The sequence below is a fragment of the Microplitis mediator genome, chromosome 6 (assembly GCF_029852145.1).
Source record: "Microplitis mediator isolate UGA2020A chromosome 6, iyMicMedi2.1, whole genome shotgun sequence".
In the NCBI taxonomy this organism is placed as follows: Eukaryota; Metazoa; Arthropoda; class Insecta; order Hymenoptera; family Braconidae; genus Microplitis; species Microplitis mediator.
In genome coordinates, this window is record NC_079974.1 from 4,105,101 (window position 1) to 4,120,232 (window position 15,132).

Below are 15,132 nucleotides of genomic sequence, written 5' to 3' on the forward strand. Positions count from 1 at the left end.
TATGAAAAAAAACTTTTTTCTGTTAACCTATGAAGAAGTGCCAATTTTGTTTTTTATGGAAAAAATAATTTATTAATCAATTGTTTATAAATCAAAATATTGAAAAAACGATTATAAGCAATGAAAAAATTTTTTTAAGAAACAATGACACTTGAGAATCGATGTTATTGAAATTATAGTCCACAATTACGATGTTAACATATTAAATTTTAGTGGAATTTTCTTTCTGTGTATTTCAAGCTGGAAAAAAATTAATGTAATCAACAATGAATAATCATAATTATAATAATAATAATAATAATAATAATAATAATAATAATAATAATAATAATAATAATAATAACAATGATGATATTAAAGTAAAATTAACTTTACTTGAATAGTTTCATACGTTTTAAAATATTTGGTGGCCCTGAAAAGGGCCGTTTGGGTTTTAAGGCTAATAATCACTAAAATTTTAATGTTCTTATATGTTGGTCATTGAATTTTTTAGGATCAATGCAGAAATGGGATTTTTTTTTCCTTTTTTTTTCGGGATGGTTCACAGGAATGGTTCAATAATCGTTTCTTCTTCGCTTTATGATGGCATCTCAATCTTGATTCTGGTGATTGCGACCGCCACATAAATTTCGTGCACTTTAATTTTTTTAAAAGATGACTGATGCAGTGGCGACGCCAAGAAATCCGATGTACAAACACTTTTCACAGGGGTTGAACTGGCACCGGTACAGCGGTGGCTGATCCAAAATATGGTTATCGGGAGATGGACCAGCAGGTGAATCTTTCTCCGGCTTCGTAGATCTGCTACCATTTATGATTTCTTCAACGAGGCCTTTGATAGCTTCGTTGAACAACCAATCGTCCTCTAAAAAAATTCCTGCACTTATATAAAAAATATACATCATACTGTATATTAATAAATGTACTGCTTTCAATACAATATATTAACATATATATTGTTTATCAATTTCTTCATGAGGAGTAGTCTCAATATTCTGACTCAGAAGAGTCAGAATTAGAGTTACCCAAAGGGTATGTTTGTTAAGTTGACATTTGAAGCAGATGCAGTTACAGGGGTAAAAAAATTTTAGGAATTTTTTTTGACAATGATAAATCATCGCAGATACAACAAAAAAAAAAATTTTGAAAAAAAAAAAATTTTTTTCAAAATTTTTTTTTTCTTAATTTTTTTCGATAATCGATCTTTTTGATCAAAGAAATGAAGATTATCGGAGAAAAAAAACCATTTTCAAATCGAAAAAATGAACAAAAACCGAGAAACTACCAATTATGGTGATTTTTGACAAAATCGATAAATTTAAAGCTTCGGGGCACTAAGAAAGAAAAATCGCAGCGATTTGAAATTTTCAGGGTTTTTTCAGGATACTTTGAGGTTGAAAAAAAGTCGAAGATATCCTTTGTTCATCCGTTATATCCAAAGTTATAGCAAGATTTCCGAATATCCTTAAATTTGTGAATTTTGACCTGTTTTTTACCAAACAATATCGCTTAAAAAAAATTTTTTCTATCAAATGCCACTAATTTTGCCTTATAGAGAATGTTTTCCAGTTTTCAAAATCCTGCTTTCATTCTCTGTACGACCAATACATCCGGAGTTATTGATTATCATAGCCAAAATGGACTTTTTTGCTTTGATCAATGATAACTCGGCGCCAAATCGTCGTAGAGACTTTTTAAGGCCACCAAATTAAAGGGCATAAAATTTCCGAGAAAAGACAGTCAGTCGGATTATTAAAAAAAATTTATTGTCGCCCATAGAGGTATTGAAAGACCAGCAAAAATTTGAAAATTTTTTTTTCGTTGGTTTTCTTATGATTACTCCGGAACCGTACATGATAAAAAAAATTGAGGTCCAGATCTGAAAACTAGAAACTTGAGGCTACAATTTGCTTTTTTAGTTTTTTTATACGACCATTTTTCACCGAGTTACAGCATGTTGAAAATCACCTAAAAATTTCGGATTTTTTTTCTATTCCTTAATTTCTGTGACCAGTGTATAACAACATAAAATTTTACTAAGTTCTAAATTTTTATTAAGTTCATTTTTATTAAAAAAATGAAACATAATTTTTTTTAAGTCCCAATTATGAACGGATTTTGTCCTCAATAATAAAAGAAACTGAAATATTGTTTTTAAGTCGCAATTTTGAACGGATTCTGGCCTCATATAATCATATTCACGTTGAGGGCAGAATGAGACTTAACCAATTAGTTAAGCTGTTGAGGCTTGATTGAGACTTATCCGACAAAAACTGCCGAATGAGACCTGAATGAGTCCAAAATCCACTGTTGAGGCCAAAATCCGCAATTATTTTTTGACTCGGGGGGCCTGTCCAAGCCCGCTATGACCAGAGTCTCTTTATTTCCTGAGATGGAAGCAGTATTTGGCCCGAGAGAGGTAGGACTCGTAGTGGCTGTGGTTAGATACCACACGCAATGAGGATTTTTGATTATACCTCCGGTTAATGACCACCTTAGTCGTTTCGACTAAGAGTGTCGACTGGGTAGAAGATGGGGATGCCCGCAGCGCGTGTATGTCCAAAAGGGTGAGGAAACGGCTTTCGGTCGGCGGAGGCGGACTTAGGTCCCGTTACATTAATTAATCAGGCTCAACCCAGTCGCCTTATTGAAGAAGCTTACAATACTAAAAGAAGACATCAGGGCACGAACTTTGGTCAAGTCGTGTGACTTTTAAATATAAAAATTGACATCAACGCAATACACCTGCCATAAATAATAACAATAATCATAATAATACTAACCATGATAAAAAATTTGAAATCTAATAAAAATTCAATTTTATTTAATTCAATTCTAATATAGTGAAATTTACTATGTTGGATAGTTATATAGTCGAGTTTACTAGTGCAGTTTTTATTTATTGGCATGGGCAAACAATAAAAATTATTAAATATGAATCAGAATTCAATTCTCAAGATAGTAAAAATCACACAATTTCAATAGCGTTCTAAATTTACAATATGAATTTAGTAATTTTAAATCATATTTTTAAGTGAAATCCCTTGAATGTTTTCGCTGTATTCGCAAAAGGTAAATATTCACTAATTTTTACTAATTCGGTTTTCGACAACATGTTTTATGAATAAAATTTCTCAAAATATTTCGATTGCACAACTCGCCCCTATGGTCAACTACCCCCACCCTACCCTACGTGTCGCTACACACTATTACTTTTGATGCAAGTGTGCGTTTTGTGCAACCTTCGTTAGGCACGAGTTGTGGCACCCCTCAAACATCGACATTCAAATTGAAAGGGGGAAAAATTTATTTCTAACCTCGTCGATGATTGAGTTTAAACAATCAACTTCAATTATTTGAATAACCCGACTAGAATTTTTCATAAGGGCCTGAAGAGGTCCTTATCGGGTTAACCTTATTTCAAATAAGGTCCCGATCAGGGTATCCTGATGAGGATCCTGATATGGATGTAACGCTTAAGACCCATGAGGACCTTACCAGGATATCCTCATCACGTCCTTATCAGGATTGCCTTATCAGGTCCTTACCAGGATATCCTCATCAAATCCTTATCAGGATTACCTTATTAGTAATTATTTTTTAAAAAATATTTAATTGCAAAAAAAAAATAAGAGAATTTTAATTCGATCGAGAACGTTATCTATTGTATTGAGAGCATTAATTAGAGGGAGTAAACATATTGATTATTGATGAAAAAATCCCGATAACTGCTGGGCTCGGACCTGCGTCCTTTCGATTCAAAGTCCTCGATGCTATCCACTGGGCTGACATACACAAGTGATCTTGAAAGTGTAAATATAATATTCATTATGATGTCAAAGAATGACTGATGAAGAGGTAAAAAATCTGTGCTACAATGATTGACGTGAATCTTATATAATATTCTTTTGTACTTTTTTTAATTTTTAGCCTGTAAATGAAATATTGAAAGGGATGGGATAACTATTTTTTGAATAGGGATATCCTGACGAGGTCCTGATCAGGAACTTGTCAGGTTGACCCGATGACAAATAACTTTTTTTTGAATAGGGATATCCTGATGAGGTCCTGACAAGGAACTTGTCAGGTATGCCCTAATAAGGCAAACCTTATATTAACCTGATGTCCTTATGGTACTTCAGGCAAATCAGGAAGAAATTCTAGTCGGGAACTACAACGGTAACACTAGATTACTGAAATGTTATCAGATTTCGAAAATATTCAAGTTTATCATTTGTGGTATTTTGTTTATTAAATTTGGGAGATTAATAATAAAAAAAAATAGAATTAGTCATGACTTGTCAGCCACATGGAAGCCAGTGTATAAGAACTTTGAACATGTCAATTTTAAAAATTTTTTTCTAAGAAACTAGATAGTGAATTGTTTTGAAACTTGGAGAATACACCAATAAACTAGTCATTTATATATATACTAAGTTTCAAATCTTCAAATTGAAAATTTTTTTTTTGCATTAGATTTGCCCAATCTTTAATGATCTCATACTGAGAAAATTTAGGTTTTGTATTAGATATTGAGGATAAGATTTTAAGTATAACAACTAATTTCATTTATTTTAATTTTCAATAGGATTTAAATCAATAATTACAATTATTATGACTAGTAGACTGTGCCAAATGAAATCGATATTTTTTTTTTTCGGTCCCATACGAAAATTAGGTTGTCTCACTAAAAAAAAAAATCCTGAAAAAATTTCAGTTCGATATGTCTATTTTTCAGTTAGCGCTCGCGTAAATAAGAATTTTCTAATAAAATTGTTTTTTATTCCAACTTAATATTAACAACTCATTAAATATAACTGATTGAAAAATGGCCAAGGTGCCATTTTGTAGGGAATTTAATTCTCTACAAAAGGAACTTTTGATCGAATGAAAAACATCAGCCAATTTTTTTCTGCAGCCATTTGAACCTAATTTTTTTTCAAAATTTACATTTATATTTACTATTGAACGCTTAGAAAACTATGTTGCTATGTATGAAACTTATTGAATTCAATTTCTCTAGGAACCTTTATGATCCCAAGGAATAGTTTTCATACTTAAAGTAATAAAACTAACATTAAACTATTGATATTATCGATATTTCTAACAAGACTTTTTCTTCGTTTTGACATTTTTCGCATTTAATTTTTCTAGTAATTTATTTTCTGCACTAGAATATCGTTCGTAATTTTAATTTTGAAATTCTCATACTGCTTATCAAAAATTATTACTTTATTGATAAAAATATACATTGTTTATGATAATAAAAGACTTATAAAAATTTAAATAAAGGAAAAAGTGATGTTCTAATTGTGCAGAAAAGTTTTTATCGATTCTTTTACTAGTTTTTAAGAGCTTATGATTTGTCAGGAGAACCTATTGCAAACAGTCTGAAAGTTGCCTACAATGGGCAGCAACAACTTGTAGTAAAAATTATTTAATTTATCTATTTATTGATTAATTAACTAACTAATTAATTAGTTTGCAGCAAGTACAGTTTATATTCGCAATAGGGTCTCCTGACATATCATAAACTCTTAAAAACTAGTAACAGAATTGAAAGAAAATTTTCTGCACATTAGAACATCAATTTTTTCTTTAATTGAATTTTGATGGGTATTTTATTATTGTAAACAATGTATATTTTTATCAATAAAGTAATAATTTTTGATAAGCAGTATGAGAATTTCAAGATTACAATTATGGACGATATTCTAATGCAGATAAAAATTACTAGAAAGATTAAATGCGAAAAATGTGAAAACGAAGAAAAAGTCTTGTTAAAAATATCGATAATATCAATAGTTTAATGTTAGTTTTATTACTTTAAGTATAAAAACTATTCCTTGGGATCATAAAAGTTCCTAGAGAAATTGAATTCAATAAGTTTCATACATAGCAACATAGTTTTCTAAGCGTTTAATAGTAAATATAAATGTAAATTTTGAAAAAAAATTAGGTTCAAATGGCTGCAGAAAAAAATTGGCTGATGTTTTTCATTCGATCAAAAGTTCCTTTTGTAGAGAATTAAATTCCCTACAAAATAGCACCTTGGCCATTTTTTAATCAGTTATATTTAATGAGTTGTAAAATATTAAGTTGGAATAAAAAACAATTTTATTAGAAAATTCTTATTCACGCGAGCGCTAACTGAAAAATACACATATCGAGCTGAAATTTTTTCAGGATTTTTTTTTTTAGTGAGACAACCTAATTTTCGTATGGGACCGAAAAAAAAAAATATCGATTTCATTTGGCACAGTCTAATGACTATCATTATAATTTTGAACAAATGGTTATTAGGAATAAGTTAGGATTAAAGTTAATAATTTGGGATCTATAAAAAGTAAAATGGCTTGCAGTAAAAAGCAAAATTACTTAACAAAAATTCATTTCATTTACTATATAACTTTTGTTGTTAAGTATACAGACATAGTGATTACAATCTTAAATAAAATATTATAATTATTGTTTACAATTTGTCCTGCAGAATAACATACTCAATTTTTAGTATAAAAGCTTAACTATTATGCATTTAAGTAATTTAAAAAAAAAGCAAGTAATAGCATTAAAAATAAATTAATCAAAGTTATTACAATTTCAGTAATAATAAATATTTGGTGTCTTTTTAACTAACACTATAAGTTTCTAGAAACAAAAATTAAATAATATAAATAGTCCAATAAGTAATTCAAAAGAGTAGAAAAAACTACATACGTCCTAAATTATCAATAATATTCAAATATTATTGTAGCAAGTCAATCGAATTCCGTATTTTACGTCGTCACTACTTATTCAATTATAATTTTATCCACTGAATTTTTATACTTATTGCCCATGAATTGAATACTTGATCATTATTTACATGATCCCTGCTTAATGACTTAACATAACACAAAAATATCAGCCTTACTAAATAATTACATCTATTTAATCCCATTTCTTACTGAAATTGATAGTCAATAAAAGTAAAGCGTAAAAATTTGAACCCATCCATTTCGTTGTTTAACTCAATCGATGATGTGATTTCTGAAAGTAAGTTTATAGGTGGATCTGAATTCTGAATTACTCCGGACGTATAAAAGTTACTGTTATTAACCGGATAGTCAGTGGTAGTATTGTATTCTTTATAGTTATAATCTACGTATTCGTCAGGGTTTGCATAATAACTGTTATTATTATTATTATTATTATTATTATTATTATTATTATTATTATTATTATTATTATTATTATTATTATTATTATTATTATTATTATTATTATTATTATTATTATTATTATTATTATTATTATTATTATTATTATTATGACTATTATTATTATTATCATTATTATCATTATGATTATTATTATTAGACCCACTGCGAGATAGATAATGATAATTATTGTTGTCGTTGTACATTTTGACGTCAGAAGATTTGTTGAAAATGTTACCATTTTGCATACTTCCACTGTATGCTGTTTGGAAGTTACCATTTGTAAAATTGTTTGTAATGTCGTTTTTGATACCCATATCTTTATTTAGTGGTGACGGATAGTAATGTTTAGTCGCATCTAATCTGGACGCGTTAATTCTTCGACAATTGATGTCTTCTGCGGCAATAATGAACTGATTTCCTTTATTTTTCGGAGGATTAAAATTTTTTTTGTCCTTGGTATCTACTTCATTTGAGATAGTTTTCCTCAACTTTAGTCGACGACGATTAAACCACGCATTCACCTGTAAAATAATTATAAATTTAATGATTTTAGAAAATAACATTAATGAATGTTTTTATTACTATCGATGGTCACTATTTTGTTACTAATTTCAAATAACCAAAAATATATTTTGCATTTGACTTAAAGAAACAAATTTACTTGTCTTTGTTTTTTTCCAGCTCGTTTTTAAATTGTCTCACTTCCAATCTATATCTATATTTTACATGTAAGATTCAATTTTTTTCAAAAAAATATTCCAAAATTTATTTTGAACGTTTGTATACAAATTTCGTGGTTTAAATTCAAGATACACGCAAAAGAGAGCAGTGGAAAAATTACAGTTTCTAGTGCAAGTAAAACTGGGCCTTTGGATGAAAGTCGTTAAGTATTATAGCTGCAATGTAATAATTGAGGCTACTCCTTATAATAAAGTAATCAAAATTATAAATACCAAATTTTATAGTTTCTAATGTATCTTTAGTTGAACGGAACTTAAAAATGTTAGTTACTCATTATTTTTCATCTGTTCTTATTTGAAAAATTTATAGTTTATAGAAAAAACGGAAAAAATTATATATAGCTATGTAGTTTTATATAGTACACTTATAGAATAAAATTATATTCATAAATAAAATATTGTAAAAAAAAATTTAATGCTCAATAATAATGCAAATAATGCAAAATTTTGAGAAAAAAGTCTTGCTATACACTGAGCGAAAAAAAACTTTTTTCAAGTATATAAATGTTTGTATCCTACCGAGTAAATATTTGTTTAATCTTAGTAAAAATGTACTCCCCCGCATGAAAAAGCTATATATTGTTAAAAGTATATAACAAAATATATGGTGAATATGTGATAAATATATAGCGGCAAAAATATCTATATTGAAAATAAATGTTTTTTACATATATTGGATTATATATTTATCATAATATATTTACTTGTATATAATGTTTTGTATTTATCTATATATATTATCTCATATAATGCTCAATATATTCTTATCATATATGGATAGTATATATATAATTTATAAGTATAATATAATAAACTTGATATATATATCCATATATTTTGACTCATATAATTAGTGGTATACGGTCTCTATATAATTGATTATATATGAAAGAATTTATATGATTAAATATATGGTTCGCGGTATATTGGAAATATATTTTTCCAGTATATTAAAACTTATATTTTTCGCAATATATTGAAAATTTTATTTTTTCAATTTCTACACAATTCCACAAAAAAAGTCAAATTTATTATTTTTTCTCTTTCTTTTCATTGACCTTATATTTACTGGCAATAACCTAAGAAAAGTAAAAAAAGTACCATATATTTTACAATATATTGGAAACCATATATTTTATAATATATTGGAAAACATATATAAAAAATATAAAAAATACTATATATTAATTAATATGCTACTTTCAATATAATATATCAACGTAAAAAAGATATATTAAAATATATATGTAAAACATACATAAAAAGTCATATATTGATAAATATATTGATAATATATTCTAGCAATATATTTTTTTTCAATATATTATCATATATTAATACGGCAAAAATATAAATATTATTTTATATATTGTACAATATATCACATTATAATATTCATATATTCTATCAAATATGTTTTCACATATAAAGTTTTTTCATGCGGGCCGATCAAGTACATTTTCTTAAAATAAATATAGAAATTCTTAAATCAAGAAAATATCACTCGGTTGAAGTACATATTTACTATGATTAAGCATGTTATTTGTTTGTATAGTACCGAGTAAATATTTCTTTAAATTAAGTATTTATACTTAGGAAAAGTTTTTTTTTTTCAGTGTATGAAACTAAAATAATTGCTACGTCAGAAATAATATAAATTTTACAGTTTCGAAGAAGCGAGACTTTGCTAATGATTGAAACTGAAATAAATCATGGATATATATTTAATTTTTCCTGTTTTCTGTGTTATTATTTAAATTTTATCGATATCTAGGCAATCCCAATAAAAACTAATTTTTTTATCTGATAGTAAATCATAATGTTGATTTAAAATAACAAAAATTTCATTTTCAAATAATATAAGAGAAAAAAAAATTTCTACCATATATTATAAATATGTCACTAATAAATAATAAAAAAATTGCAAATTTTCTTACCGTTTTTTCGCTGATGCCTAATTTAGATGCGATGTCAAATCTTTCTGCATAGCACATGTAATTACTTTGACGGAAAAATTTTTCCAGCTCACTATGTTGCTTGTCGGTCAATATAGTTCGTGTTCGTCCTGTTTTATTCTTTTCTGTAGAATGAAAAAAAAAAATAACTATTACATTTTTTTATCACTTCTTTGTAAGTGATATCTACGCAGTTAATTTTATAATTACAGTATAAAATGAAAAAATCATCATAAAAACATTTTCTTAGATTCTACTGATATTTATTCAATAAAATATTATGCAATTAGCATTTAAACTATATTTAATAAATTTTAGAACTATAGCCCGCGATAATCGCTAGTGCATGATTACTTGATACAAGCATTAAGTAAACGTACAAAGACATTAAATCAGATTTCAAAGAACATAAAAAAAAAAAATTTAATCAAGTCAATTGTCAGTAATTCAATAAACGAATCCCGGGTCGGAAAATTTGATCTGATTTTAGTCTAACTGGACTGTATTTGGACTACTTGGTCTGTTATTGAACTTCGATAAAAATTTTAATCTATTTTTGATCTACCCGGCTGAAAAATTTGACCTGATTTTAGTCTGATTGGACTATTTGATCTGACTTTGATCTTTTATGAAAATTTTAAGCTGTTTTCGACCTGCTGCTTTAAAAAACAAACGCGTTACGAGCAGACTAAATTAGATTAATTCGTGAACATTTAAAAATTTTAGTTCTGAAAATTTACAAGGACAAAACTAGATTAAATCATGGACTTATAAAATTTCTATTTATGGGCAATATTTATGAAAAAACATTAAGTTGCAGAATTGATTATATTTTATTTACTATTTATTTACTATCTTTTGTTTAAAAATGTCGGCAGTTAATGAAAATTTGACAGCTTAATTTTTTAGTTGTCTTCATTGAATATTTATATCATTGAATAAAAGTGATTAAACAACTCTTAAAATGTCAAAAATTTTCTCTTATTTACTGGATAAAATTGAAAATATTTTGGCATAAGAAAACATCAAAATTCTTGTGCTACGGAGAAAAATGTTGGCTCGAAATCTACCAATTTTTATTTTGCTGTCGACCAAACTTGAAACAGAAAGTAAAGTATCCAAAAAATTACTATATGCTCTTGTAAAAAATTATTATGCTGCATCAAAATTATTATAATGTATGGAAGTAATTGATATTGAAGCTCATCGATAAGTTTCTCGCGCGTAATAAGTAATGTGATACAGTATAATCATTTTTTGTAAGAGCACGATAATTTTTTGGATGCTTTACTCCCTGTTTCAAGTCTAGTCGACATCGTTGTAAAAATTGGTAGGTTTCGAGCCAACATTTTTCTCCGTGTGACATCTAATTATGGAAGCGCATTAGCATGTTTTGAATACCAAGAAAATTAAAATAAATTAATAAATCTAGATTATTATTATTATTATTATTATTATTTATATTTATAAAAAGTCCTGCATTTGTCCTTAAAAACAATTGAACACGGACCAATAATTATAATAAAAAAGTCTGTTTTTAGTCTAAACGCGATTTAAAACAGACTAAACATCATACGAAAATAAGTCTGATATTAGCCTGGATAAGGAATAGTACGGGCAAAAACAGATTAAATTCTTATATAAAATAAATACGATTTATAAACTTGAATTAAAGGAAAAATATTTGAATTTATCATTTATTTTAAAACAGATCTAATTTTTTGATCCCGGATGTAATAAAAAAAAAATTAGAAAATAATTTGAATTTATAATTGAAGTCTTGACTAATCAATTAATAGTTAATATTAAACACTAAAACTCTTATATCCTGAATGAATGAACTACCATACACATGAAGCTTGAATAATCATTGAAGAGTAATACATAATATTTATTCAAAATAATAGATCTTACTTTTTGTAATAGCTCGCTTCACTTTCCGTAAAGATGATTTATTTCTGAGACAATGATCTTGTTGTTGCTGAAGCTCTTCGGTGGGTAAATCGTTTATGTCATTGTTGACGAAAGGCTTTTTTAATAGTTGATGCTCAAGTGATTGTTGATTCAATAATTTGGAATTAGAAATGGCTGTTTTAAAAATATTATTCGCATCAACAGCATCAGTTGTTTTTTTAGCATCAAAAAGAGGTGAATCATCACAATTAAATTGTTGGTTGTAATTCCATTCTTCCGACTCGCTCGTCCTTATGCTCTCAGGTGAAGACGGATAAATTGGCAACTCTACCGACCAGTTAGACTCCTTGCATGTCTGATTAAAATCAGTGAAAGACATTTCTAATTTATTGTGCTTATCTAATTATTTTACTTTAAGCGAAAAATTATTTTCAAGTCCGTCCGAATAAAGTAATACTCGAAAATCACTCTACGACAGGTTTATAAGAACTGAATTTTCTTTGGTCAAGTCTGCCGATTTGTACAGAAGTACGTAGATACGTGGTGGGACTATCGGAGAAGGTTATTGGTTTGGGACCGCCTCCAAAATTTAAGTATTAGTTTGTATGTCTAGTTTTCAGATTTTCACACTTATAACAAAAGGCTGGTGACACCAAAGTCTAGACTGTGTCAGGTATAAGATTTAAGTATTTGTTGCAAGTGCACTTGAAATCATTCTAAGAAAATTATTCACCTACTGAACTTAAAACAACCTGCATGGAAAAGCTATATATTGTTAAAACTATATAAAAAAATATATGGTGAATATGTGATGAATATATAGCGGCAAAAATATCTATATTGAAAAATATATGTTTTTTACATAGATTGGATTATATATTTATCATAATATATTTACTTGTATATAATGTTTTGTATTTTTCTATATATGTTATCTCATATAATGCTCAATATATTCTTATCATATATGGATAGTATATATATAATTTATAAGTATAATATAATAAACTTGATATATATATCCATATATTTTGACTCATATAATTAGTGGTATATGGTCTCTATATAATTGATTATATATGAAAGAATTTATATGATTAAATATATGGTTCGCGGTATATTGGAATTATATTTTTCCAGTATATCAAAACTTATATTTTTCGCAATATATTGAAAATTTTATTTTTTAATATACTTTTTCAATTTCTACACAATCCCACAAAAAAAAGTCAAATTTATTATTTTTTCTCCTTCTTTTCATTGACCTTATATTTACTGGCAATAACCTAAGAAAAGTAAAAAAAGTGCCATATATTTTACGATATATTGGAAACCATATATTTTGCAATATATCGGAAAACATATATAAAAAATACTATATATTAATTAATATACTACTTTCATTATAATATATCAATATAAAAAAGATATATTAAAATATATATGTAAAACATACATAAAAAGTCATATATTGATAAATAAATTGATAATATATCCTAGTAATATATTTTTTTTCAATATATTATCATATATTAATACGGCAAAAATATAAATATTATTTTATATATTGTACAATATATCACATTATAATATTCATATATTCTATCATTTATGTTTTCACATATAAAGTTTTTTCATTCGGGTAATCTGTTTTCTAGATAGGGGACCCATACGAAAAAAATATATATCCGTATATATCCCAGATATATCCCGGCCAATCTACATATAAACGACATATATAAAAATGTATGTCTCATATATGCAGATTGGCCCGGATATATCCGGATATATATTTTTTTCGTATGGGGACCGGAAGCTAACAATTAGTATAGTAAAAAGTTTTAAAAAATTAGTTCTTTCTGAGATAGAACTCGAACGTCATCTTCAGTTTTTGAAATGTGAGCATGAATATTTTTTTTTTTTTCAAATGTATTATTGCATTTATGCTTAAAATATATATTGTTTATTATTAACTATTAATTTATTTGTAAAAAGGATTTACATAGGCAGTGTCTATCAGGAACTGAGTGCACCCGGTTTCAAAATTCTATCGACATAATTTTAAATGTACGTAAAGGTCTATACAATGAGGCGACGTCTACAATTGTCTAATTACTATAGACTGCAGCTGAAGTTTTATTTAGCTGACGTCTTAAAACTTAAAGTATATTGTGAAACTCGGCGTTTATTGTCGAGTCTATAAGTGTGAATTAACAGCAGGGTGCAACACACAGATCAATGACAATAGCACGTGTTTACTGTCGAGTGATTTATGTCCTTTTATCTTTGAGGCGCCGTAGGATTTCGTCAAGTCTACATGGACTTAAAGACATACGTCATTTAGAATCCTCTTATTGAATTAATCTGGTGCCATAACAAATCTTTTGATAATAATTTTGTTGGTATATTCAATTTGTCTATTTTCGGTTAAGTCTATACTAATTACTTTAAAATATTCATATTTCGATATTCGTTAGCAATTTTTATTGTTTATATTTTATGATTCTTTAGAAAATATCTTTGATGAATTTTTTAATTCATTACTCAGAGAAAGATATTTCAGAATACGTATATTTGTCATAATGATATTTTAAATTTATTTATAATGGAATAAAATATTCCAGGATAAATATTTGAAATTTTTAAAGAAAACATTATTGAATATTATACATTTTAAAAAAATAAATAAATAAATATGCTCTCTTAAAATGAACCAATGAAATTTCACTGATTCACTAGTGAAATTCACTGATTCAACCGATGACTAAGATGATCGCTTGGCTCACTGGTTGAGCCCGTGATACGCCGGCACACAGAAAAAAAGGAAATCTTGAACCAAGAAATAAAATGTCTTCGAAATTTTTTTCTTGAACCAAGCGAAATTTCTTACTTTATTGAAGTAAAAAAATTATTCGGATCAAGAAATTATTTCCTTCGCGGAAGACATAACTTTCTTAGTCTAACACATACATTCTTTAAACCAAGAAAAAACTTTCTTGGTCCCAAAAATTTTTTTTTTGGTTCGAGAAGATTTTTTTTTTAATGCAACAAATTTTTTTTTTGGCTGAAAATTGTTACGTTTTTAAGTCAAGAAAAAATGTCTTGAGCTGAAACGAAAAAGTTTTTGAACCATGAAAAATAATGTTTTAAACCAAGAACAAACTTTCTTAGCCCAAGAAAGTTTGTTCTTGGTTTAAAGCATTATTTTTCGGGCCAAGAAAGTTTGTTCTTAACTCGAGAAACTTTTTTCTCGTCTCAAGACTGTTACCTTATCGAGTCAAGAAACAGTGTCTTGACCTAAAAAAAGAAAGTTTTTGTGGT

The 15,132-nt window shown here is 27.2% G+C and overlaps 1 protein-coding gene across 1 annotated transcript; it reads right to left on the reverse strand.

Annotated features, from left to right (window-relative positions):
• Window positions 1–6,490: 6,490 nt before the first annotated feature.
• On the reverse strand, window positions 6,491–12,328 carry LOC130669681 (glycosyltransferase-like protein gnt13). The gene is made up of 3 exons (XM_057472700.1): window positions 11,812–12,328; window positions 9,880–10,022; window positions 6,491–7,723 (listed from the first exon to the last, which is right to left on the reverse strand). Exons 1-3 carry the CDS (start codon window positions 12,188–12,190, stop codon window positions 6,944–6,946), a joined length of 1,302 nt encoding a protein of 433 aa, XP_057328683.1. The 5' UTR covers window positions 12,191–12,328; the 3' UTR covers window positions 6,491–6,943.
• Window positions 12,329–15,132: the final 2,804 nt, after the last annotated feature.

What these genes read in the sequence shown, in the direction of transcription:
- LOC130669681 (XM_057472700.1), bottom strand. Translation starts at nt 12,190, where the DNA reads ATGTCTTTCACTGATTTTAATCAGACATGCAAGGAGTCTAACTGGTCG. An exon ending in GAAGCGAGCTATTACAAAAA is followed by an intron (nt 10,023 to 11,811) that starts GTAAGATCTATT and finishes TTCATTCTACAG; the next exon opens with AAAAGAATAAAACAGGACGA. An exon ending in TAGGCATCAGCGAAAAAACG is followed by an intron (nt 7,724 to 9,879) that starts GTAAGAAAATTT and finishes ATTATTTTACAG; the next exon opens with GTGAATGCGTGGTTTAATCG.